Source organism: Geospiza fortis, unplaced genomic scaffold (assembly GCF_000277835.1).
Source record: "Geospiza fortis unplaced genomic scaffold, GeoFor_1.0 scaffold362, whole genome shotgun sequence".
Lineage (NCBI taxonomy): Eukaryota > Metazoa > Chordata > Aves > Passeriformes > Thraupidae > Geospiza > Geospiza fortis.
In genome coordinates, this window is record NW_005054464.1 from 930,081 (window position 1) to 954,635 (window position 24,555).

A 24,555-nucleotide genomic window follows, 5' to 3' on the forward strand; every position below is an offset into this window, starting at 1 on the left:
GTCTGTTCAGAAACAGTTGGCAACTGAACCATGAAGTCACAGCCAGAAGCAACTGGATTATTGCAAAAGATCAAGAATGCTATTGATGCTGGAAAAAAGACTATTCCAGGAATTCTTCTCGCACATAATTCAAGGATTCAACTCTCAAGACATATGTTTTCTTGAAAAAAAAATGGAAATGCTCCTGCCAAACAAATCTTGCATTTTTGCATGATTATTATGTTATGTATGTTAAATTGTAATATAAAGACACTGAAAGCTTACTTTGCTTGTGTTCTTGCATATGTATTAAACATCACCAGGTAACTCCAACTTTGATGTCAATTTAGAGGTTACAGCTACACAGGTTAGAGTGCAAGACTGTAGTACTTTTCAAAAAACAACAGGAAAGTAGACCATGGAGGAACCTTACGAATTTTTATAATTACATTCTCTAGTCCCTCTAAAATTACAGCCTATCCAAGTCAAATTGTGAAGCACTCAGCACTTCACAAAGTCCAGCCTTCAGTTAAAGTAGGTAAGCAATTTAAATCACCACTGAACTGACACTGCTTCTATTTCCTGGACAAAGTTGCAAAAAACCTATTTCTGCAAAACTGCAAAAAAGCCCACACAGTGGATTCCTCTTACAATGTAAAAATGCATAATTTTAAAGTAGACCTCAAAATTTTAAATTCTTCTAGTGCAAAACCTGCTAATTGACTGTGAACATTATCTGAGTAGATTTTCTCAAAGGGGTGTTGCAAAATGAGTCTTATCTCCAACTGCACTTCTGAGAGGCTGTACCTTCTCACTAACACAAAAATCTCTACTGAAATTCTGAACTAGCTCCTAGTTCTTACTGGCCAAGCTTCAGGAAAAAATATAATCAATTGTAGTTAATTGCTTCTTGACTGAGAAAGCTTAGACTCCTTTTAAATAATTCATCACACTGTGACACATCACTCTATTTAAAATTACAGGAAAAAAGAGTTGAAAGAAAAGGAGGGACAAAAAAGCTGCTGGAAAATAAGTTTGGCTTCCTAAAAAAAGAGTTGCCATTTTATTAAAATGTTTTCTGCCACTCTCTTTCTTTAATGAGACACATGCTGTTAGTAAAGAAATGTGCAGCAACACGAAGTTGAGCATTAGGACCAATAAAGAGGATGGGTAGCAATTTGGGCTGAAACAAGAGAATTTCTTTAAAGGTATACAGAAGAAAATTCTGTAATACATTATTAAAATACAACATACCTTTAACTGATGCTCTTCAGAGTTGTTGAGAAAGCAGTCACTACACTGCATGTATCATTTAAGCTGAAGTTTTTAATAACTATGTTAAAAGAATTAATGTGTTTAAGTGCGCATACACCAGAATTAATTTTTGGAGCTGTTTCTATCATAAAAAGAAGTACAAATTACTCCCTTTCTCTAGCAGCTTTTTTTAGCCTTCCTAAATTTCATGCTTTACATGACAGCAAGATAAGCCTTCAGCCATCATTGCACTTTACTCTTTTCTTTTAATTTGGGCCTGCATCATTTATCCAAACCAAAGTGCAGCTGTTAGCTAAATTAAGCATCCAAACTGCACAGCAAACATTATCTAATGTGCTGTCAGCTGGCTTCATTTTTGCTATCTGATTATTATTTTGTAAAACATGAACAAATCTGGATATTTCTCATTCAAATAACTGAATGTCATGTTTAAAGCTCTTTAAAAAATGAACAAAACACATTCAAATTGGAAATTAATTGTTGAGGTTTAATTTCTTAGTCATTTACCATGGTACAGGGCATTTTAAAGACCACAGCTTTTTTTACTACTCACTCTTGTTTCTACTAATTGGTTCTGTACATCTTGATAATGGTCTCTACAATAGGATAGCACTAGCCAGGTTCAGCTCCAGTGGAAATATGAAATACATAAAACCTTTCAGGTTTATGATTGTTTACAGAGACAATTGTTTCTATAAAACTTAATGTGTGTCATCACAAAATTTTATGTCTGTGAAGGGCAACAGTTTGTACATGGCTTTTTTTGACAAGGCCATTAAGTGAAAGTCATTAAGAAAACTCCACCCTTATACACTCTTAAAAAAGATATTACCAAAAGTGGATACATGGAGGGAACACCCAAAGAGATTGACTTTCTATCTCCTGAAAGGTAGAAATATCATAATTTTCTAAGTAAAACAATAGCCCTGTCACTGCATAAGACAAAAGTGTCTTAACAGTTCCTTCCTCAGAGGACCTGCAACCTAGAGAGTATATCTGGCATGCGCCCAGATCAGATACTGATTTGAAATGCAAAGGGATCACACCTTTCATGCTGCTTTTTATTTTGTCAGTGAAAGACACATGCCCTGTAGAGTCCACTGGACATCACCTGTACAGCTCCCAGCCACCCATAATATGAGCTGTATAAGCACATCCCAGAATTTTGGGGAGCAGCCCAAGAAGCCTGCAATATGACCCTCAGAGTCCTGTGGGGCTCTGATCCTGCAGTCACACTACCAAGTAATAAAACACATACCAGGCAAGTTGCTTTAGGGTTCATGGTGCAAAATTCTTATTGGTCCTATGATTTACTGGCAAAACTTCCATCTCCATTCTGCAAATGCAGCTTTGTACTTAGGAACACAAAACAAAGACTGATGACTGGGAATAGCAATCAGAGGCAGCTGTTTCTGTTTTTAATGAGAAACATGTTTTTCTGGTCATCAAATTACCACTGATAAGAAGACCTAGTGAAGTCATTGTGTATGCTGCCAGTGACTTTTCTGGAGTGATATCAGATTATATGAGACAATCATTGGGTATGACTCTCTTCAGTATTCTCCAAAAATAGCTGCATGTGTTAGATCAAGGGTTCTGCTCAGGCTTCTTTATTAGACTGTGGCAGGTACCTACAGGACAGCAAAAGAAGAGGAAAGGTATGTTTAATACTACCTCCTCCCAAATACTTTTGTGGCCACCAGCCAACTTTATTTTAGGGACTTCCTGATGTGATTTATCTTTCAAAATTCAGAATGGTTTTGTCATTCTTGCAGCATTTGTCCAGTCTCCTCTTAAGCTCATGTAAACTTTTAGTGTCTATAACAACCCTGGTGGACCAAGACAGTGAAGACCCACGTGCTTTGACTTTGGGAGTTTGCCTGTTTCCTATTAGCTCTAAATGGTCTTATAATGCCTGGCTGAAAAGTCAAGTCTTTATCCGTAGTCTTCAGTGACTTTTTCAAGATGAAGAATCATGGTTTACTTAAGTTGCACCATTGACCCTGTACTAAACTACTCCACACCTTTGATCATCCTCAATGTTCTTCCATGAGTCTCATCCTATTCTGTAATATCCTTCTGAAGCAAGGAGAACACTGTTGTAGTATTTAAGATGGCATAGAAAAGCTCACAATGTAGAGGTGTAATAAAACTATCTTTTTTACCCATTTTTCCTCTCCTAAAATGCTAATCCTAATTGGATTTCCTTTTTTTTTTTGATTGCTATTGAGCTTGGAGATGACTTTTTTAAAATAAAAATCCTAATCTGATCCTAAGATCTTCCTAATCAGTTACTGCCAGCAGAGAGAGCAGTATCTTACAAGGTCTTAGAAAAAATTAAGAGTGGTCTTTTCTCATATATATCACTTCAGCCTTCCCCACACTGAATTTAACTACTTTCATCTGCAAGTGCTCCCAGCGCTCAGTCTCATAAGGTCTTCTAACTGTTGCTCTTCATACTCAGTCTTGGTCCTTGCTATCCAGATAACTCAAGTAGGAGCAACAAAATTTCTCACTGTTTCTTTTACAGGTAATTTCTTAATACGATCAACAGGGATGGTCAAATACTCCAAGGCTTCTGCAACATTTCACCACTAGATGAGCAGATCCTTCAGTCCTAATCTGCAATCTCTCTCTTCTTTTCTTTTGTATCTGTTATTTAAGAGTTAGATGACCTTATTTATTATGGAACTGAGACTGGGTTCCTTATGAAATTCTTGATGAGGGAACTTGGAAGCTTCGTGGAAACCTAGACAGACTGTATCAACCAGATCACACCCATCTGCTTGCTGAATGCATCAAGAGCACTCTAAGGGAAAAAACCCTGTAAAGCAGGGTTTCTCTTCTACTGAAGCTACATTTACCCTGTTCACTATCTCTATAAAGATGCCAACTGGTTAAATTCTCTATTATATTTCCAGTAATTTTGCCAGTACATAAACCACCTAAGGAGGCTTGGTTTGTTTTTTTTTTTAATTTCTCTTACACTTTCCAAACAGCAACTATATCTTTCACTCATTTTTTCTGAATTTCTTCATGCCAGAATGTGGCATTGGCAGCATTTAACAGTATTATTTGGTAATTTTTTTTCTCTATTTCTTTGCTTTTGATAGTAGATACTTACTACAGACACAGTTATTTTATACAATCTTTCCTACTTCAGATAGAAGTATAGTCTCTGGTGCATCATCTTGAGAATATTTCACACACCTGCTGCTCAGACAAAGGAACTACAGTGTGCTCCTCAGACAAAGAACAGAAGTGCACTCCTTATCTCTGTTACTGGACAGCTTGATGGTCATTATCTGTCTGTGCCAGACCACTTAACCTGTGAAAAATGTCAAGCCAAGTTTAACTGTTTTACCATCCCAGACTAACAGGCTAAAGACTCTGGCCAAAGTGTACGACAAATTATTTCTATATGGTTCTATGAACAGAGGCAAAAGACCCCATGACACCAATAAACTCACAACATCTACAGCAATGCATAAATGAAATAAATTAGCTTCTAACTAAAATTTCAGGCAGAATGACTGGAAGAAAAGCACAAAAAAAAAAAATAGATACTAAAAGCCTAATGGAAAATTTTTGTAATTACCATGCAGTATTTACAGCCTTGTACATCCAAAATAAGCAACTGCTACATGAATTTGATGTGAAACACAAAAACAAATAAATACAAATATTATCTCCATTCTTAATTGGTTTATCAATAATTATTTATCTGTATTAACAGAGAGACACACAGCTACTCTCTGACCTTATCAAAATATTGCCCCATGTCAATCACCTAAGAAGTCCTCAACCTCTTAATTTGGCATCATATAGCAGTAAAAAGTGCACTCCAGCACCTAATATCCAAACTCTAATACAAAAAACTAGCCTCCTTCTAAAAGGCTTACATAACTTGGGCATTTGAACAGTGTTCCAGAGAAAGAGCATCTTTATTAAAGATTCAATATCTCTGCCCTCATCAGAAAAATGCTGTTGAGAGATATCACATACTGCCTGAGAATTCTAACAAGTCTGCCACAAAGACTGGAGAAGATCACAGCTAACTCTCATGACATCCTCAGTTAATGAACAAAGGCAAAGACACTTCTAAAAATAACATGCAGTATTCACATTTCAGGCCTCTGTGCACAAAAAGAAAATTTAAATCAGAACAATTGAAAAGGCATATAAACTCAGTCATTAATTAACTTTAAATCAACATTTTAAACAAATTAAAAAGTCAGTCAAGTGTTCTTCCTCCTTGTTCTGAATAAATCCTGCTTTCATGTTCTCAGAGAACTTATAAAAACCTGAGAAGTGACCTAGAAGATACAGTAGGTTGTAGAAATAAAAGACATTTTGAAAAACAGCTTTTTCCTACAGCAAAATCTGATTCATTGCATCCTTCCTCAGAATGTGAAAAAATATATCTGCTATTCTCAAAGGAGAGTTCTGGATGCTCCACAGAAAAAAAAAAAACCCACAAAGCAAAATGTAAATACATTCACAGAACACTTAAGGGAGAAAGGAAATGTGTCATAAGAAAAAGGTTGAGAAGACCTCACCCAGAAGACCTTTGAGTCAAGAGAAACCTCCCTTCCTCTCTAAAAGATGATAAAAAAAGCATGCATTCATATCTTGTTGACTTCTAGTAGACATTTCTGGTTTAGGTGTAACCTATGAAAGGGAGATAAGTAATCTGAAGCCGTCCACCCTTTTATTGGATTCTGGGCTTCTTATTAAAACAGAATACATCTGTCACGTGTTCCCCACAAACTGCCCATTATCTTATACATAAGAAGTGAAATAAAGTATAAGATAGAAGGGAAGAAAATATCTATAGCATAAACATATCCTGCTGCACTAAGTACAAAAACAAACCCCTCCAAGTATGACTGCAACACTTTCTATTAAAAATAGGATCTACCAACCAGGTAAATCTAAACTAATTTGAAACTGTTCCTCTTGGGACACAGGACTCTGATCAGAGCGAAATTTAGACAATAATAAATTGCAGTAGATGCACAAAAGAAGAAGTAGATGAAAAGAAGCTGGTATGAGTACTGTGCTTCTATAAGTTAATTAAGTGGGTTTTAGACAGCTGGCTACAATAAATCTCAGTTCTGTAAGAAGCCATGGTAAGTGTTCTCATTCAGCTGTGACTCTTCTGTCCCTCAACTTCCCACAGCTGCAGTGACTGCTGTTATCATGCTTCTCTTAAAAAATGTCAAATCTCATAGTTCAAGAAAATTTATGAGGAAAAAAGCTGCCATTCACACAAACACAGGTTCTTCCTAAAGACTTGGCTGTTTCTCAGAGGGAAAGCCAACTGCAGGAGTAGTATTATTTGAAATACCAGATTTATTAGAAATACCCAGGGACAAGGCAGATTCAAGACTCAGGACACACAGAGAGCTCTACTGGTGGCATCCATACTGACATGGATGTACATGGCAAGAACTTACTCTACACACTGTTCTACAGGATGCTTTGTGTTCATGGCTTTAAGGCTTAATTTGCAGCCACAGGGAAATATGTCACTGGGAAAACCTGAGGAGAACAACAGTAACAGTGTGACTTCAAATCAATCAAGATTATCCCTTCAGCCAGCTAACCACAAATCTGTAGCATTAAGATTATACAGCAGCAAGGTGGATGAGTGGTTATCACTTTGTGCAAAAATGCATGAAAGATGACTGTACACAAAACCCTGCTGTGCTGGGGGGACACTACTGGAAGAAATTCTTGCTTTGCTCAGATTTTTGTATTAACAACCTCAATTTAAATTCCTTTGGTGACAGAAGGTGGCACATTGGAAAATAATATGATATTAAAATCACAGTGGCCAGATACTGAGTTGCTGAGCAACCAGACGTAGCTTCTGACATCTTAAAAGTTCAGAAAACATCAAGCTCCAAAATCAGCTTCCTAATTATGGACAGATGAACTAACCATTTCTAAAAATCTTGGCCACCATTTAAAAATATATCTTAATTCTAAGGAAGATTATGAGTCACAGTTCCAAGAAGCTTCTAAATCCATACCTGCAGCATACACACATACAAAAGGGGAATTAAAGAACTGAAAATTCAGGAACTGATTCTAAAAATTTGGATGAGTCTACAATTTATTAACACTTTGAAAAAATTTAGTATGTTAATTATGATCCCAATATTAAATTATTCATACATTTCCTTTACTGCCTCTCCTTTATTTTTACTGCTTGAAGATTATTCTGTGGTTCTTGCTGGCAGAATTAATTCCAGGTATGTGGTCACTATATGCTGTGCTCATCTGCAGTGCCATTTCAAGTGTTTCAGGGTTGCCTGTAGATAGGTAAAAATTCAATGGTTTCCAGAAAGAACATTTCACTGGAGTATTTTTCCTCCTTGCTAATATGCTCAACCAAATAGGAAGGACCTAAGTTTTCAATCCCTGGTGTATTCTATTTATATTGGTTTACATATAAAAGAATAGTAAATAATACTGTAACATGAATTCTGCTGTGAGAAAAGCAACCCTACCAAAAGCATGAAAATGCTACTAAATGGATAGGATGTCTAAGCCAGGGTCCTGCCACCTCTGCAGCACTCCTATCAATGACTGCCAGCAGAATAATCACTCTTTCAAGTGCAATATGCACTGGCAGCATACTTTAAGGGAGGCTGCTATGTCCAGCATAGAGGGAGATGGAGAGGAGCACCCTATGTGGTGGTAAGTATAAGAGATCATCAAAGATGGAAAAAACATAGCAAATACTGAAAATACCTTCTACATAAGCAAGACATTTGGAAAATTTTTAGTGTATCTTATTTTCTCCAGGAAAGATACGAAAATCTCATTTACATTTTTTCACATTATAATGATTCTCTTAAAGCTAAACTTCTCATTTAGGCATAGAATTGGTTTATTTTAACTATGGACAATGGGAAAGAAAACTGCCAGAAATTATGAGAATGGCTGTGGTTCTCTTTTGTCTCTCTTTCCTTTTTGTTCAGGTGAGTAAGACTCTTCAATGAGTAAGTTATAATTGGTGAGAAAATATCAGCCTTGATCAAACACTGGGCGCAAGCATTCTGCTCTAAAATATGGTCTTGGACAATAATTCAGAGTCAACAACCACCCTCAGCAATCCAACTTTAAGATCTAAATGGAGAAGAGAGGAATGTAAAAAGCAGGGCAAAACCCCACAGTATGCTATATACATTAGTTTGTCTATAGCAACATACAGGAGACAACACAAATAAATAAATCTGAAATAAATATATCTGAAAGTTGTGTTGGTTTATAATAAAACCTTCTAAAAGTGTGAGTCCAGTTCCTCACCTGCAGCTTAAGAAAGGAGAGGACCTCCTTGCTTCATAAGCATCAAATATCCTAGATTTTGTCCTGGAATTATTTATATACCCTAGCCTTTTGAAGATTATTTTTTCAAGTGCATTCTCATTATTCTAAATCATTTGAAAGATGTTTAAGAAAAACAGGGGTGAAGTCTCCAGGGAAGAAATCTGTAGACGCCTTTCTTTCACTCTGCAAACTCATTTGCAAACTACTTAGTACATGTTCAGCACACTCTGAACAGACATGAATATTTTCTAGGGTAGATTTAAAACGGTTACAGAGGGAACACTACCTTTAAACAGATATGGAAAACTAATGTTGTTGCACTGAAAAGTAAATAAATTTACTGCAGGGGCCTTATCCACAAGGAGATAAATTATCCTAAGCCCTACAATAACAAAAGCTGTAAGACAGTAAAATTATATTGCAATAAGTCCTCTATGCATAAAAATGAGTGGAGAAAATCTAAATGTACATCATAAATTAAAATACCCCAGTCTTCATACACATGGAAATTTCTGTTTGGGACGACCAGGCAGGGAAATGAGATATATATAACCCTAAATAATCATTTATACCTGGAACATAACAATGGGTTAAAAATAACAGGCTTATTGGTTTGCGAAGTTAAAGGTGTTCATAACAGCTACAGTATTTTATTTCCTACACAATTTTATGGAACCAGACAGATAAAAAAGAAAAAACCTTCTGAAAGTTCAGAATATCACCTTTTCATTTTCTATTAGTGTGCTAGCTTCACTGGAAACAAACATGTTCCCCTTTTGCAGGATCTTCCTGTTAGAAACAGTTGCACATAAATAAAGTTTTCTAAACAAACATCTTATCTTTTTATGGAAGGAAGTCCATTAATAAGGAATTGACGTCCTTCCTTGAAAAAAAAGATCAGTGCTAATTCTTTCCCATAAACTAAAGAAATAAACTTACACCCTGAGAGTTTTTACTCTATTTTCACAGCAAACTGGCTTGTCTGCACGTAGATAAAATGGAACTATTTGGGTTTTCTTATAAACAGTATCTCTGTTGCTACTTTGCCCCATAATACTGAATAATGAATTTCTTCCCTCAGTTTTTGATTGCTTCATGGTACTTGTGCTTTATTTCAATTCTACTCCATTCCTATTAAAAGTACATGGCAGCCTTTGAGCAACTTTCAGCCTGGGACCTTCAGAAACACACCATAACTTTCTAACATTTTGACCTAGGCCATTATTTCCAGAAAGATGTCCTTTACTTAACAAATGCAGCCAAATATATTCTAGCACTTCTACTGTGATCTTCAACTGACTTTGTCAGCTACAAAGGACATTTCTTTTGCCCAAAATGAACTTTATTATGGAAAATCCTCTGAAACAACCTTCATCTGCTTCCCATCTTCCTTCAGAGTAAGAGAATTAGAAGTTGATACTGTACTGTATACTACTTGTGAAAAATAAACCACAGAGTTTTCTACCCATGGCTTCAGAAAACTAGCATTTTAATCTGTTTGCAACAATGCTGAAAACAGAAATGTTAGTATGTTCAAGGAGAGTTTAGATTTGCAGTGTAATTGTACATCACAATTTAGAATCTCAACGTCATACTGCAAGGAGATCAGCCAAAGAGAATGGCAGAATAATGTAGTCTGTGATTACCATACTAGTATAAACTTAGGAGTCAAAATGCCATAGTATTTTTGTATGAAATTATCTATTTACCTTAAACACGTTAACTCTGGGGGACGCAAGAAACGTCAAAAATATTACACAGGAATGTCAAAAGGAAATTTTAAGAAAAAAAATTTCATAAGTGTTGCTAGAAAAAGTCTTATTTCTCTTCAGCTACATCTATAAAAAAGTGCTATTTCAAGGCATCTATTCCAATTTTAAAAGATGAAACACTACTGTGTTCCAGCAATCACACTTAGATAACCTAAGAATGGGAAAATAAAAAACCACAATCCCTTACCAAGAGTGTGCATCAACTTTTTTACAGAATGTTTCACTTGAGAAGGTGTTTAACAATGTATTAATGAAGATAAATAAGAGAGTGACAGGGAGTGAGACTGAGCACCAGGCTCCTCTCTTCTTCCTCTGTAGTGAACTCAAAGATTCCTTTCTGACTCCATTTTGCACTAGGACAGTTTACTTTCCAAAGATCAGTTTGCTGTAGAGGTGACAAGCCCTGAGCAGGTAAGAGTCAGTTCACAGTACACAGCTTTGGCAATATTGGTTCCTTGCACTCTTCTTTGGCTTCCCTATATAATTGTACATGCTGATTTCTACAGTTTACATTTAGACTACAATACTATTGCTGGTGGAACCAGAAGACTTGTGCAGGTTTAGTAACACACACCTGAGTGTCACTATAAAAGCAAGAGCAATTTCCCGTTCCCTTAGCTCTATTCTTTTCAAAGACTTAGGTTCTCAGAAAGGTTTCCCCCCATTTCTGTTTAATTCTCAATAATGTACTGCGGAACAGTGACCTTTTATAAAAACAAAACCAGAGCACTGCTTTAAAAGGTCACATAGTCACTCAGAAAACAGAGCAGATATTCTGGTATTCCATGGTAGCACTGGAAGCAGGGATACAGGTGACAGCTTGACAAGTATCTGGACAAAACAGTATGCTGAAGGTTTTTGTCACTCGTTAGAACTTTCACCCGTTCTCCAGGACTGCCCTGGAGTCGGTAAGGATACCTTATACAATTTCCAGATTTTCTGCCTTACTTTCTCTTTACCCTCCTTCTCTTAGCATATTGCTTCACAAAACTGTTCTGATTTAGAATGATTCTTGGCAGGGCAGAAAGCTTGGGGCAGTCTCAAGAGAGCTCAGTAAATGTATACAAGACACTAAGACCTTTGATAATTTTATCTTGTAAGATGGGAGTTTTGGTCAGCTGTAGCTAACAGCTGACCAAAATACCTGTGAATGGCTTTAGGACTGCTGAATGGATGGATGGTACCCAGCACAGCAAAAAAAGGAGCCCATCCAGCAGTGTCACTGTTACCTGTGCTGCTGTCCTCTCTTGTCCCCTCACCTCCGCGTTCGGCAATACTGGCGTTGCAACTGGTGGAGGAGGTGCTCTGCGCTTTTTCACTTCTGGGTTTGCTGTCATTCCAGAGATGTTACCAAGGGACAGTGATGAACCCAGGCTACTGGAACGAGAATTCACCGAAGGGGAATTTGGTGCTGTGGAAAAACCCTGTAAATGGATTAACATCTTGGATTAACATCACTCTTTAAAAACAATGGGAAAGAAAGAAGAAAAACAAGACACATCTGGTTACCGTTTAAACAATGATATGAATAATCATGTATGTTCCTCTGCCAAACCTGCTGAATTGCAAACTCTAACTTTTGGAAACTTCCAAAGGTCAACTGGAACAAAGCTTACAGGCAGTATTAATAAGACAGGAGGCATGATAAGCACCTACTGCGGTTTAACAGTAGTATTGATGGGAACACTGCTGCTGCTTGCTATTTAAAATTTAAAGTTCACATCAAGACTCATAATTACAGTTATCCAAATGCATTTGCAGTTGCATTTAAATTACAAGTGTTACACATTTCTGGAAGCAAGATTTACTCTTAAATGAGAACACTGTATTAATAAAATGCTGTCAGCGTCTCAGGCTTGTCTATTTTGTTATCAATCTGCCTGATTCACCTGAGTCTTCTCCACAGATTTACATAAGAGAAATTCTGCTGCCATTAAACTATTTCCAATTTATATGCACAATCATGCATAATCACTTACAACTTACTGAAAACAACCATTTAACTTGGTGAAAAAAAGTCCTACTGGCAGACACCACTCTCGATTCTAACAGGCCCAGATGAAAGGAGAAACAGAAAATTCAATAATTCCTTACTGTTAAAAATTACTTTAGTTCTCATTGAAAACTTAATAAAATCATTGGAAAAAGTTTAATGGATTTCAGAATCTTAATACATTTTTATATTAATATGCAAACAAACATATGCAGTCAAATAGTAGCAAATCTACAAATACAAAACATTAGAACTACGATTCCTTGAAAATGTGCATTTTAACTTTAGTCTTTACTCTTAAATTCAATACCTATTTTTTACTCTGCTAATGAAAATCTTGCAAAAAGATTTCTTTTTCCCCCTTAAAATCCAAGTCACCTTCTCCTTTTTTTAATTAAGAGAACCTTCTATATTAAACTGAAGATTTTACTTTTTAATTAAGTTATTTGACTGTAACTTCCCAGAAATATTTTCTGTGGAATCACCACTGATACCACCTCACCATGACCTGGAGCTGAATAGCTCTTCTGGAAACACAGGCTGATGAGCATGGTTGATAATGCTGTTCTTATCACAACAGAACATGCTACCACAATTTCAAAACTCTCCCATCAAGGACATATAGCTCTCTGGTGGAATTTTGTCCAAAACCACAGAATACATACTGGCAGGAAACTTAAAGGCCACCCCAAATGCCATTACTTTCAAAAAAAGAAAGATAATTTCTTTCCACAAGTGCCAAGTGCAAGCTTAGGTAAAAAATGAAAAACACAGGGCAGTAAGATTAAAAACACAATTCATTTAGTTTTAGGACCATCGAGGAAGCACTGATAAAGCATAAAGAGCTAAAAAAAGAGCAATGCAAACATAGGTATAATACAGGCTCCTTTACTTCCTGGGAAAGTTCCATGTTCCATAGATTCCTGTGAAAGCAACTGAGATGCAAACAGATTTGTGCCTCGTCCTGCATTTACTGCGTGTGTGATGTGAATTACTGACCTAGATGCTTTTGTTAACTTTTATGTTGCACACTGCACAGCACACTTCATCTTGGAATAATGTATTTAGCACAAGTGGAGTATGATACCAGTCTTCTCTGACTGAAAGCAGTGTTTGCTGCATCTTTTTAATCACTAATTTCTCTGAATTGAGTGGCATCAATAGCACCTTTACCCTTCTAGGAAAGGAAGAAAAAAAGGTTGAAGTAGAAGGTATTGTTTAAAAGATTAGGTATAAACTTATAAAGAAGTAGTCTTGTCTTGGCCCTGTACCTTGGGTAGTGGAAAAAATAATGACCACATCTGTAAGCTAAAAGTTTTAAGTCATTATCAGTACAAGGTCCTATCAAATAAAGTTTGTTTACTCCTACAGAAACAACAGGTTCATGGAGGGAAATAGTCTCCTCTTTTCACACATTTACAAAACAACTGAACAAAACAATTTCAAAGTGGGTTCTGCAGTATGCTTTGACTCTATTAATTCTTCAGCCTTCTAGATAAAAAGGAGGAGAAATTTTAGACAAAGATGTGTGAAAATAATAAAAAATCCTTAAGACTTCCCTCTTAGCACTAAAAATACAGAGTGCTAGTAAGACAATAGGCCATAACCAGTTTAAAATGAATATTCAACCTTATTTCAAGATCTTATGGCTGAAGAGCTATGAGAATCCTTTTCCAAGCTACAGGTCATTGGGAAGGAATACAGTGATGAACAACTAAACAGGTTAAAGCTGCTTTGTCCTGTTTTTAAGCTTGGATTTCCTAACAGAAGGTACTAGGAGAAAAAAAGGTAATACTTCCAGGAAAGTATAAGTACTTTTTAATAAAAAGACTTGAATTATAGAAAAAAAACCCCAACCTTGCAAGTTCACTGATGTTTTCTTTTCCAAGTCCAACTTTTATATCAAGCCCATTATTCCATTACTGAGGATTTCAAGAATGCTCATGTAAATACCCTTGCCCTAAAACAAAAACTTGCCACAGCTTCCAGGGGAACAGAATGAGGACAGTTTTGAACTAGTTTGAAAAGCCCTCTCATGCAGCAACAAGAGCTTTGCCTAACTGGAGTCAGACATTCAAATTCTCCCACGTGTGTAGTCATTTTCATTAGCTTTTAGAGAAAAACCACAAGCCTGGACACAAAACACTGACACAAGTGATTATGGCATGACTTGTCTTTTGTTAAAACTAATACTGAGAGACAACACCTAACCCAGATGTTTTATTTTACCTTGGGTTAGATGCAATGCAGTTCCTTTCCAAATCACAGGATTTTGGAGGTTTGTTTTCCAGGCAGTTTAGCAAGGCAACTATTAAGAGCATACAACATTAATCAAGCAAAATTGCAGGGACATGATATCTACATGCCAAATACTCTAACCATCTCTCATTTCCTGTTTTCCTAATTTGTTATCAAAGAAGCAATTGAATTACTCAAATTACAGCAGTGCAAGTGAAGAAAGCCAAGCTCAGGAACTGAAGCCAATGGTGCTGCCTAAAAAAAGTCAGTCCTTATCCTCCGTTTCATTTGACAAACAGGTTAGCACAAATACTGTGCTCAGATTCCAAAGCAGTTCACAGAATCCATGTGCTTCATAAGAAAATAAAAAGGAAAAAAGAAAAAAAAAATCAATTCATAAGAGAAAAGTAATGGAAACTAATTATATAAAGAGCTTCCAAAAATGTCTCAACTTGCAAAATCACAGTGTTTGTTAAGCCGCTAGTGTTGGAGCACTTTGCTACCAGTTCAAGCAGCAATTAATTAACGTGAACTAGAAAGAAAAAGAAACAGTTTGGTTTGGGGTTGTTTTTCCCCTCTGAATTAAAGCAAACCCAATACAAAACCAGATAGACCAGCATAGGTCAGCAGTCAGGTTAGACACTAGCTGAGCATAGGTTTGGAATATGTACTGAAGCACAACCATGGATTACAGTCCATTTCAACTCCATAAAGATATCAGCAGGAGACAAGAAACAACTGCCGTACCAACCTATGGTGCCATCACGTGTCATCACCATTTCATGTTAAACTTGCCAGCTAGGTTTTTTCCCCTCTCATTAAACTTCTGAAACCCAAGGAATGTCCTGTTTCTTTCCTAATGTACCAGGTGTTTTCTTTGGTGTTCAGCAATTTTATTTTAAGGTTTTTTTCCTACTAGTTCTTCTACTTGAAATTTAGCTATCAAAGACATTTTTGCAGGACAAATAAGGACTGTTAAAAACACAGAAGTATGAAGGCTAAGAGTACCCTGGTGAGGTATACATACCATTCTCATTTTCAGAAGACACCAAGCAGTCAGTTTTGTACAAGACTTCTAAAGTCCCATACCTGCTGAACTCAACGCAAGATAAAGAGCCTAAAGCTGAGGCCAGTCTCTGTTCCAAGGTCATCAACCTAGAATGAAACTGCAAACTATCTTTTTCAAGCTACCTCCTTTTGAAGATAAACAGAAGTTCTGGTATCTTCTAGATACTTGGAAAATTTTAAAGTCATATATAAAGGTAAGAGTAATCTATTAAAACTATAACTGTACTACAGTGAGAATGCAGTTTTACAAAAACAGATGTGTTTAAAATGGAAATCAGCTCATGATTGTTTTTAAAGTATGTCCCTTATATATAACTTTCTTACCGAAAGCCCTGTTATTAGCATTTCCTTGACTTTCTGATGACACTAAGTGGCATTTAAAGGTCAGCAAGGAAGAGGTTGAAGATTGCCTGTGAGAGTGATTTGACTTCCTGTTCCCTGTTCACACCGGTCAATAAAAATTTTTCAAAATGTCAAGTTCTTTTCTTGCAAGGTTGCTACAGACAAGCCTTTCTTCCGCAGCTCTTTGCCAAAACTCACATATTTGAGCTCCCAGTCTTGTTATGCAACTTCCTTCTCAGAAGTTTTTAAATCAGAAGTAATCAATTGAGCTGTTTTAATGCACTCAAAGTACCAGCTGTATTAGCAAAAAGTAAGGGTTTTATTTTTTTCCAAAATAGAGACAAAAAAAATAAAAGTATCATAAAGGATATAGGGTTTTTTTGCAAGTATATTATGGGTAAATACAAAAGGTAAGATTTACAGCAGGCAAACAAATTAATCTATTCAGTGACAGCAAGAATATTTATGCCTGTTAGATATTTAAACTCCATTAATGCAAACCTTTATTGATTAGCTGAATGACACCACAACTGATTACAACTGGTCATATAAAATGCCAGACAGACCTACTGCACAAAGTGAACTTGGAAGCTGCTTTCCCTTACATGACACTGATATTACACTAAATTTGCACTAAAATTAACAACACAGAAACTGAATTAATTCAAGATCCTGCATCAAAACAAAAGCATTATACTGCAGTCATGACATTGCTGGGAGACACAGTCTAAAAAACCCAACAAAACAAAAAAAAAACATGACTACTCAGATTTTCCCTTCTAACCAGCCACACTGAATATAGTTTGTTTTTTTGTACTCCCTGAAGCACTTGTGCTAACAGTCTGCAGACAGAAGGAAAAAAAGTTAACCTTTTCCTGTTCCGAACTGAAAAACTAAAAAGCATTTTTACGCAATTTACTTTATGCTGCTTTATTATCTTGCTGCATTTTGCTATTGGTAGGAAATTATCTGGTCACACACCACAATAATAAAAGAGAAGCAACTATTTTATTCCCACAACAGTTTTTTTACACAGGCTGCACTGTGTTGATTTTATATGCCTGGCAAGTAGGCTCTCAAGTTCTTACTGTAAAAGTTTTGAGTTATACTTTGAAGTCTGTACAACTAGTGCTGCCTTACACTTGTATGAGTCTATCAGAGCATCTAGATAGCATTTCCAGATCTTGTGGTCAGGGCCCATTTGGTAGACACCAGAACTTACACAACCAGAACCAGAGATGTCTGAGAACATTCTGTCTCCTGTGCCCCTGCCAGCTCTCCCTCAGTGTGGCTGACCACATTCCTCTTGTTTTAATACAGAGGTTTTTGGTCAGAAATTCTAGCAGTGCCAGGTGCAAGGCAGCCACCTCCCATACAAAATCATCCATTTTACCTCCCAATGCTAAAGTGACCAATCTACCTATATGTAACTGTGGAGGCTACTAAAATTTTCCTATGACACAGGTCCACACCATCTGCAATTATGCTGCTTTTCTTCTTGACTTTACTATTATTATTTTCCTTGTACCATAACCGTAACTTCCCTTCCTAGAAGCTTATCTGATCACTTCTTGTCTTCACTTAGGTCAGCTCATGTGATGGAAAGCATCTCCACAGTTAAGAGTACAACCTTGGTTTCCAGCTCCAACTGATTTATGTTCACTTTGACACTCCTGTGGTGTCCAACTTCTTATCCAATAGAAAAGCTGAAAAAACAAACACCCAAGGAAAGGAACTAGAAAAATGGAAGCCTCCAGGAAAAAAAGTTTTCTAAAACACATCAAGGGACTTAGATTCACCATGAATTTCTCAGTAGGGAACAAGTGTGGGTATTAACTCTGGTCCCTTCCACCACGCTGAGGACAACAAGGGTGCACAACCAGAGAGAGCTTCCAAGAACCTTCTTTAGTTTTTGTTATACTTCTTGTGCCTCATATATATAAAAAAAGTGAAACAATATTCAAAACTCGATTTTCATTTGAAAATCACATGGATACTGAATGAATATGGCAAAACCCACAAGTAAGAACCCACACATAAGCTGGTTGCTTTTTTAATGAGCTGTCAAATACTATATTTTGAAGTTGAGGAATATAAACATTTTACTCAAATCATTAGGAGGCCAGAAAACATGGATTGGGAATACAAGAATTCCAGCTAAACGCAAACATGTCTGTAAACTCTTGCAAATATAAAGAAGCAGATGCAGTATCACCCACTACTATCAGCTCCCTCAGTATTCTGCCAGTTTGAGATCACAAATTTAATCTGAGTTCTCCAAAACTAAAGTACATACCATGGCACATATAAAGCAGTGGAATACAAGTCTAGGAATTCAACAATATGTATTAATCAAGCAACTCAGAGGTTGTCAAGTCAGTTATATTTTTTCAAGATTTTATGACAGATCAGTGCTTTGAGAATTCCTCAATGCTTTGAGAATCAAAGCCTTTAAATCACTTCTTGTGATTTAAAATTCAGTGTATTTCCTCCAAATAAATTGTCCTGTTTCCTGTTTTACTTTTCAGATTTTCTCAAGTCGGGATATCCTTCAGCTTAACAAAACCTTTGTCTGTTACTGCTACCCTAATTCGTTCTTGTCAATCTGAAGAAGTCAGTCAGTATCAAGAGAAACGGAGACAAGAATTTTTTTCCTTTGCAGCAATAGATGCAAAAAAGGGAAGACAAGCTAACTTGATTTACATTTTTGCCTTTCTATCACCTCTTCTGTAAGTGACAGTGTGTTTCAAACAAATTAATTTTTTTTTAAAAAGTAGCATCTCAACAATTAGCAAAAAAATAATCTTTCCTTGACAGTAGAAGGTAGCCACATCTCAACACTTCAGAAGGTGGGAGCAGGCAGAGTGCTGGCTGGTATTAATGGGAAGATCCAATAGTATAAATGGGTGTCTGGAAGGCACACACATATAAATCCTTTGTGTCCTCTCCTATCAGTCTGGACACTGAACTCATTGCTGTAACCACCAAGCTCCTATCCTGTGGACCTCGTGAATCACAGCTGAGGAACTTGTTAAAAAGAAGAGAAACATAATTTCTTTGACTCAGAGATGTTACCATTGACAAGTCACTCTCAACTCTGTGCAGTGAATACACACTTGCTACAAATCTTTGCAATGTATAATTAATTTAATTTCCATTACTGTGTATTCTGTGAAGGAGCAAAAATTATTTTGCTAAAATCTGAAGATATTTAGACACAAATGAAAGAAACTTAGACTGCTAAACAATCTTTTCTGAACAAATGTGATCAGCAAAGCAAGGAACAGTATGTCCAAAACAGCAAACCTCAGCTGAACATCACACAAACTGACACGTTTTACACTTAATATTCCACTACCCTCCAGATTCTCAGTTTACAAAAATGCAACTAAAGATGATGAGACACCAAACTATTGGAAAATACTTCAACATCGGTATAAATCCAATGACATCCATGAAACAGGTTTCAGCACATGTGTGTCCAGTCCCTTAAAATGCCATTTTATAGTGCCATACATGTTCAGAGAAAACATGAACATATATGCACAAGCTTCCAAAACATGCCAACCTCCTTTTTGCGCTTATGGTGCTCTGCAGCTGAGACCATCAGGCTGAGTGACAGCACACAAAGCATCTGGGTTATTTTTTAACTTTCTGGATGTGAGATGTATTTAAAAAAACCCTAAAATGCAAATACTTTTGCTTTTGTTTTGTGTACATAAATCCCAGTGAGAAAAAGCCATCATTAACATGGCACGGAAAACATTTTGGAATCAAATGTTCCTATGCTCCTTGGCAGTTTAAAGGAAATATTGCTACCCATCACTCAGGTAGGAGGTAGGGAGTGCAGGCAGCAGGCACAATCTGAAGTGAATTCCAAAATTAGGCTGAACTGCTGGTGACAGTCTGGGATGCCATGAGATGCTTAGGGTAAAGTTTGTTTGCAATCCATACAAGTGTAAAATGATTCATCTTGACTTTCAGAAGCGTGTGGACAACTTTGTGTCTCATTTGATGGAATGTTCTCTTTTTTTCTTTTCCTTATTTCTTTTAATATAATTTTGGGAAAGTACCAGAATCAATTGACATCTAAAATGCACCCTCTTGGGGCTGATTTACATCTTTCTGGCTAGACCGGTAAAAACTCATTTTCCAGAAGTCCAACACTTTTTGTAACAATGCACTCTCAAAATATGTCAGCCTATAAAAAATCACCGTACTTTTGAAAATAGATTTTTCATAACTGCCAAAAATACCAGTATGTAAAGCCACTATGGGAAGAAATAATAATTTCAAAAGAGTCCCAGAAAGGAATATCCAATAAAAGATAGAGTCGGTAAATTCAACTACTCTTTTCTTTCAATAGCTTTTTTTTTTTTTTTTGATAGCTACGTGCTTGTAATGAGAGATGTGGAGGGAATTATAAAAGAACTGGTGAATCAGAAAAGGAAACGAGAAAAAATGTGGAAAACATTACAAGTCTCTTTTTGGCTATTTATCTAAGTGGAATAAAAGCAGACATGAAAGAAGTAGGAAAGAACACATGAAGTGAGGATGGGAACACAAACAGTAATTGTGGCAAAAAATGAAGCGAAGATGTTCATGAGATTTGAGAAGAAACTAAGTCCTTGAAGGAGTTCAGACATGAAAGTCTGGAAAAGGAGAGGAACATTGCAAAAAGCAGAAGAGTTCAGTGAATATGATAATAAAAGTACTGCCTTACATCCTGCGAAAGGAACAATGAACTAAGGAGGCTGTGTAGGACAGAAATCATGCTTTGTAAGAAAACTCCATGACTGTCCACATACTGGCCCAGAAAGATGATGATGTTCACGTTTGCTTGTCACGAAGGCAGTGGGGAAAAAGTCAAACAAAACTCAGACCAGAACAGATTTAGCACTGAAGGAGAAGGGGATGGATATAGAGAGATTTGTGAATGTGAGCTAAATATTTCTGTTGTAGGGATTTGATACATAGTAAAACATGGAAATGAAGCAGAATGGAAGAAAATAATGTAAGAAACATTTTGAAACCTACTAACAAAGGTCCAAAAGCCAATGACAGACCCAAATAGAAAAACACATTTTAAAGAAACCTGAAGAAAGAATTGCAGAGGAAAATCCACATGGACTCCAAAATTCAGTTCAATCCCAGTACAGAAAGAAGACAGGAAAATATTAAGCTGGAAGCAAAACAAGGAAGAACATTAGAAAAGAGGCTATTCACACTTTGCCTTGGAAGGGCATTAGCAGATAGAGTGAGAGCACTCTTGGAAGACTGAGGATGGAAAAATCCACATTTTTGCAAGCTTGAAAAAGTTGGTTTCTCCTTTCACTTATACTTTTGCACTACATGAAAATAGATTAGCTCAATCCAAGTGTTGAACAACCAAGCCAAAAATCAAAATCTGTCTTTACTAATGGTCTGGCAATAGACTTCAGGAAACAGGGAGTTCAAAAGGTCAAAGAATGACAACAGGAAAAAAAAACAAACATTTTTCCACTGGTGTTAAGCATTCATCAATCATAGATAACAAAAAAGTGAATCAAAAGTCTTGAGCAAAATTAATTCATCACTGCAATATGAATTGATTTTCTCTAGAATTACTAATTCTTTTAAATCAACCAGCCAATGTTTTTAGTTCATGGAAGACAGAAGTTGTTACATATACAATATATGCCCTCCTGAATTCAAAATATTTAAAAACCATTGCAGAAGAAGTTCTTCTCTGCAAATTCTTTTAACATATAGAAACTATTAAATCACTAGACTTGATAATCTTCAATATATTTTCATTGTAGATATGCCAATTTATGCTGGAGGAGAAGATGGAAACTTTACATAAAACATAATATTTAAAAATATCTGCTTTAATGTCTGCATAGTCAGTTTTTATGGTGACCAGAATTATGAATGGAATAGTTCCTGGCATGAGGTTTCTGGGTGTGGATTTCTTTGGTTTTGGAGAAACAATTTCTGTGTTTTACTGAAAGTATGTTTATTCCATTTCAATTAGAAAGTGTTTTCTCCACATTTTAATGAAAGTGTTGTTGGAAGCAAGAAACATGAATGACCAACCCTCAAAACTTCCAGTGTCTGCTAAAATTCCTGACACATATGACTACTGGCTTCTGAAAAATCTCTACTTATTATAGCTGTGGATGAATTAAGAAAATCTACTGTGATTCAAAGGCAAATTTTCACCACAGTCTGCAGAACTTCTCTGAAGTCAAAGCTCTGATCTATTCAAGCTCAGGGATCTGGCTTCCAGCTCCAGTCCTTATAATCCAACTCCGACACAAATACTTTACTAACTTAGAATGCATTCCTGCAACAACTTTTCCCTTTGAAGTATGTGGTGACTGTAGCTGGTTAGCTAGAGGGAGACAATCATCCAAATGTCAAAGCAAATTTTCAAAAAGGAAACTTTACACTTTGTAATGATAAAACACGGCCAAAGATATTACTGAAAAACAATATAAACTCTGAAGACTTTAAAACCTAAATTAGAAGAACAAATAAGCTTTTGAACTCTAAAACTAGTGCAAATCTTAAAACAAATCCTAATTACAGAGTCACTAAGAAGATTCTAGCAACAATGAATCAGAAGTCTGCAGCCAGGAACTTTATAGTTGCAATTAGCTCTTTCAGAAGTCTGGATGTGCAGGTGTGCATGTACATAACCTCTGTGCACACATACACGGATCTACATGCAATCACAGGGATGTATGCACACACAGCTTATCACTTTGGTTAGCTCTTCCTGATATCTGCACCCATGTTTGTGCCTCAATGCACACATGTCTTCTACACACTGAGTACAATATGCTGATCCTGAAGCCCAAAGGGCTGGTCTAAGCAAGTTCCCTAGCTCTCTGCATCTCTCATGCTTTTCTGGAGTTTCAGAAGTTTCATGACAACTTCTGACTGCAAACTACAGCACTGGAGCAGACCAACCCTTTAACAAGATAGGACAGCTTTCTGCAGAAGACAAAATCAAAAGAAACTCACATCATGTTTACAGCTTGATGGTCAGGAACTGATGCCAACAAACCACTTTGAAATATAACAGCTGAATATTTAGTCCCAGATCAGCATCAGTGGCCAGAAGTGAAGAGAAGGAGTCAGGAGGACATCATGTTAGAATACAGAGGTGGGGAGGAGGTTTAAAGGCAACACTCTCCTGGTGGACAATGGATAAAGCACATCCAGGTGTGGTACACAGCCATCTTCTGTTTCATAACACCTACAGATTGATACCTGCAGAAATTAAGTTTGTCTTATCAAAGGAGGTGATCAGTTTGGATAGAAAAATACATATGCTTCTACTTTGAAGAAGTCAAGTGAATGAATTTCAGGATTTGAATCTTCCAGGACCATGAAAGTCAAATCCAAGCTTCCTCTCCATCCTGAAGGATGCTCCAAAGACTATCCTCTTCAGAGAAAAATCAGTATCCTGATGATGCAAGTTCATTAATTGGGTTCAGAGGAACAGGCTAAGAATAAAGAAGACCCTCCCTTTGAATTTTCTTTAAAGTAATACTTGAACACTATTTTAATACCCTTGGCCTTTAAGTCTTTTCCTATTGTGAGCATTTTTTGCTATTCTTTCAACTCTAACTTTGTCTAGACCACTTCATCTTCTAAATAAATGTGAAGTGATATTATAGGATAATACAGGATAATACCACAAAGGGAATGGAAGTACAGATGTGCTGGAGACCAGGCTACTTCACCCTTTTCCCACTTTGTGTATACATATATATAAATTCATAATTTTACCTTCCTTTGCAGTATACTGTAGCCTGCAAGGTTTCTCCAAGTAAAAAAAAAAAAAAAAATAAGCGCTATATCCTTAGGAAACCAGAGCTTGACTTGTCAATGTTTATTATCCCCAAGAAAGCAATTTTCCTATTGTGTATAGCCTTGTTTCTTTGTGAATTTAGTGTGAAGTACTAAAAAAAAATCACATCTCTCCAATCTATTTATTTACACAGACTGGTGTACTCCAGTTCACTGGAGGGAACCCTCCACTGCTCAGTTTTGGCAGAAACTTTTCAAGCACAGTCCCAAATTTAACTGACACAGAAGTTAAAAACCTATGGAAATAGATACAACATATACCGACACTTGGACTTCAGCTGGCGCAACTACAGCCTAAATAGGGCAACCAGTGCTGGGAATTCTGCTCACTTGTGGCTACACACTGCTTCAGATAACAAAGAAAAACCTGCTTTTGCAACAAATTTTTGGTTGGTGAAAGCCACTCCCTTCCTTTGCCACTGTTTGCAATTCATCTTCTACAAGACTTAACATGTTTACTTTGGGGTTTTCTCCTTCCCCAGTGAGAAAACGCTCTATAAATTAAGCAACTTCAAGGGGTTTATCTGCGCCAACTGTCCATCAAAAAGGAACGAAGGTCTTACATTTTAAGAGATTACAGTGAAAGTGTCAGAAGACTTTTGAGAACCTGAAGTAGGACAAGAAGGAACGATTCTAAAATGGACTAGTGTAGATAGTGGCTAGCAACTCATAAAAGACATAGTC

At 36.6% G+C, this 24,555-nt stretch overlaps 1 protein-coding gene across 3 annotated transcripts in view; it reads right to left on the bottom strand.

The window, feature by feature from the left end:
* COBL (cordon-bleu WH2 repeat protein) overlaps positions 1-24,555 on the bottom strand; it is a 114,468-nt gene that overhangs the window by 61,015 nt on the left and 28,898 nt on the right. For all 3 annotated transcript variants that reach the window (XM_031062783.1, XM_031062782.1, XM_031062781.1), the window contains one exon: positions 11,597-11,791. In XM_031062783.1, the coding sequence (XP_030918643.1) occupies positions 11,597-11,791 (195 nt within the window). The remainder of the gene's footprint in view (positions 1-11,596; positions 11,792-24,555) is intronic.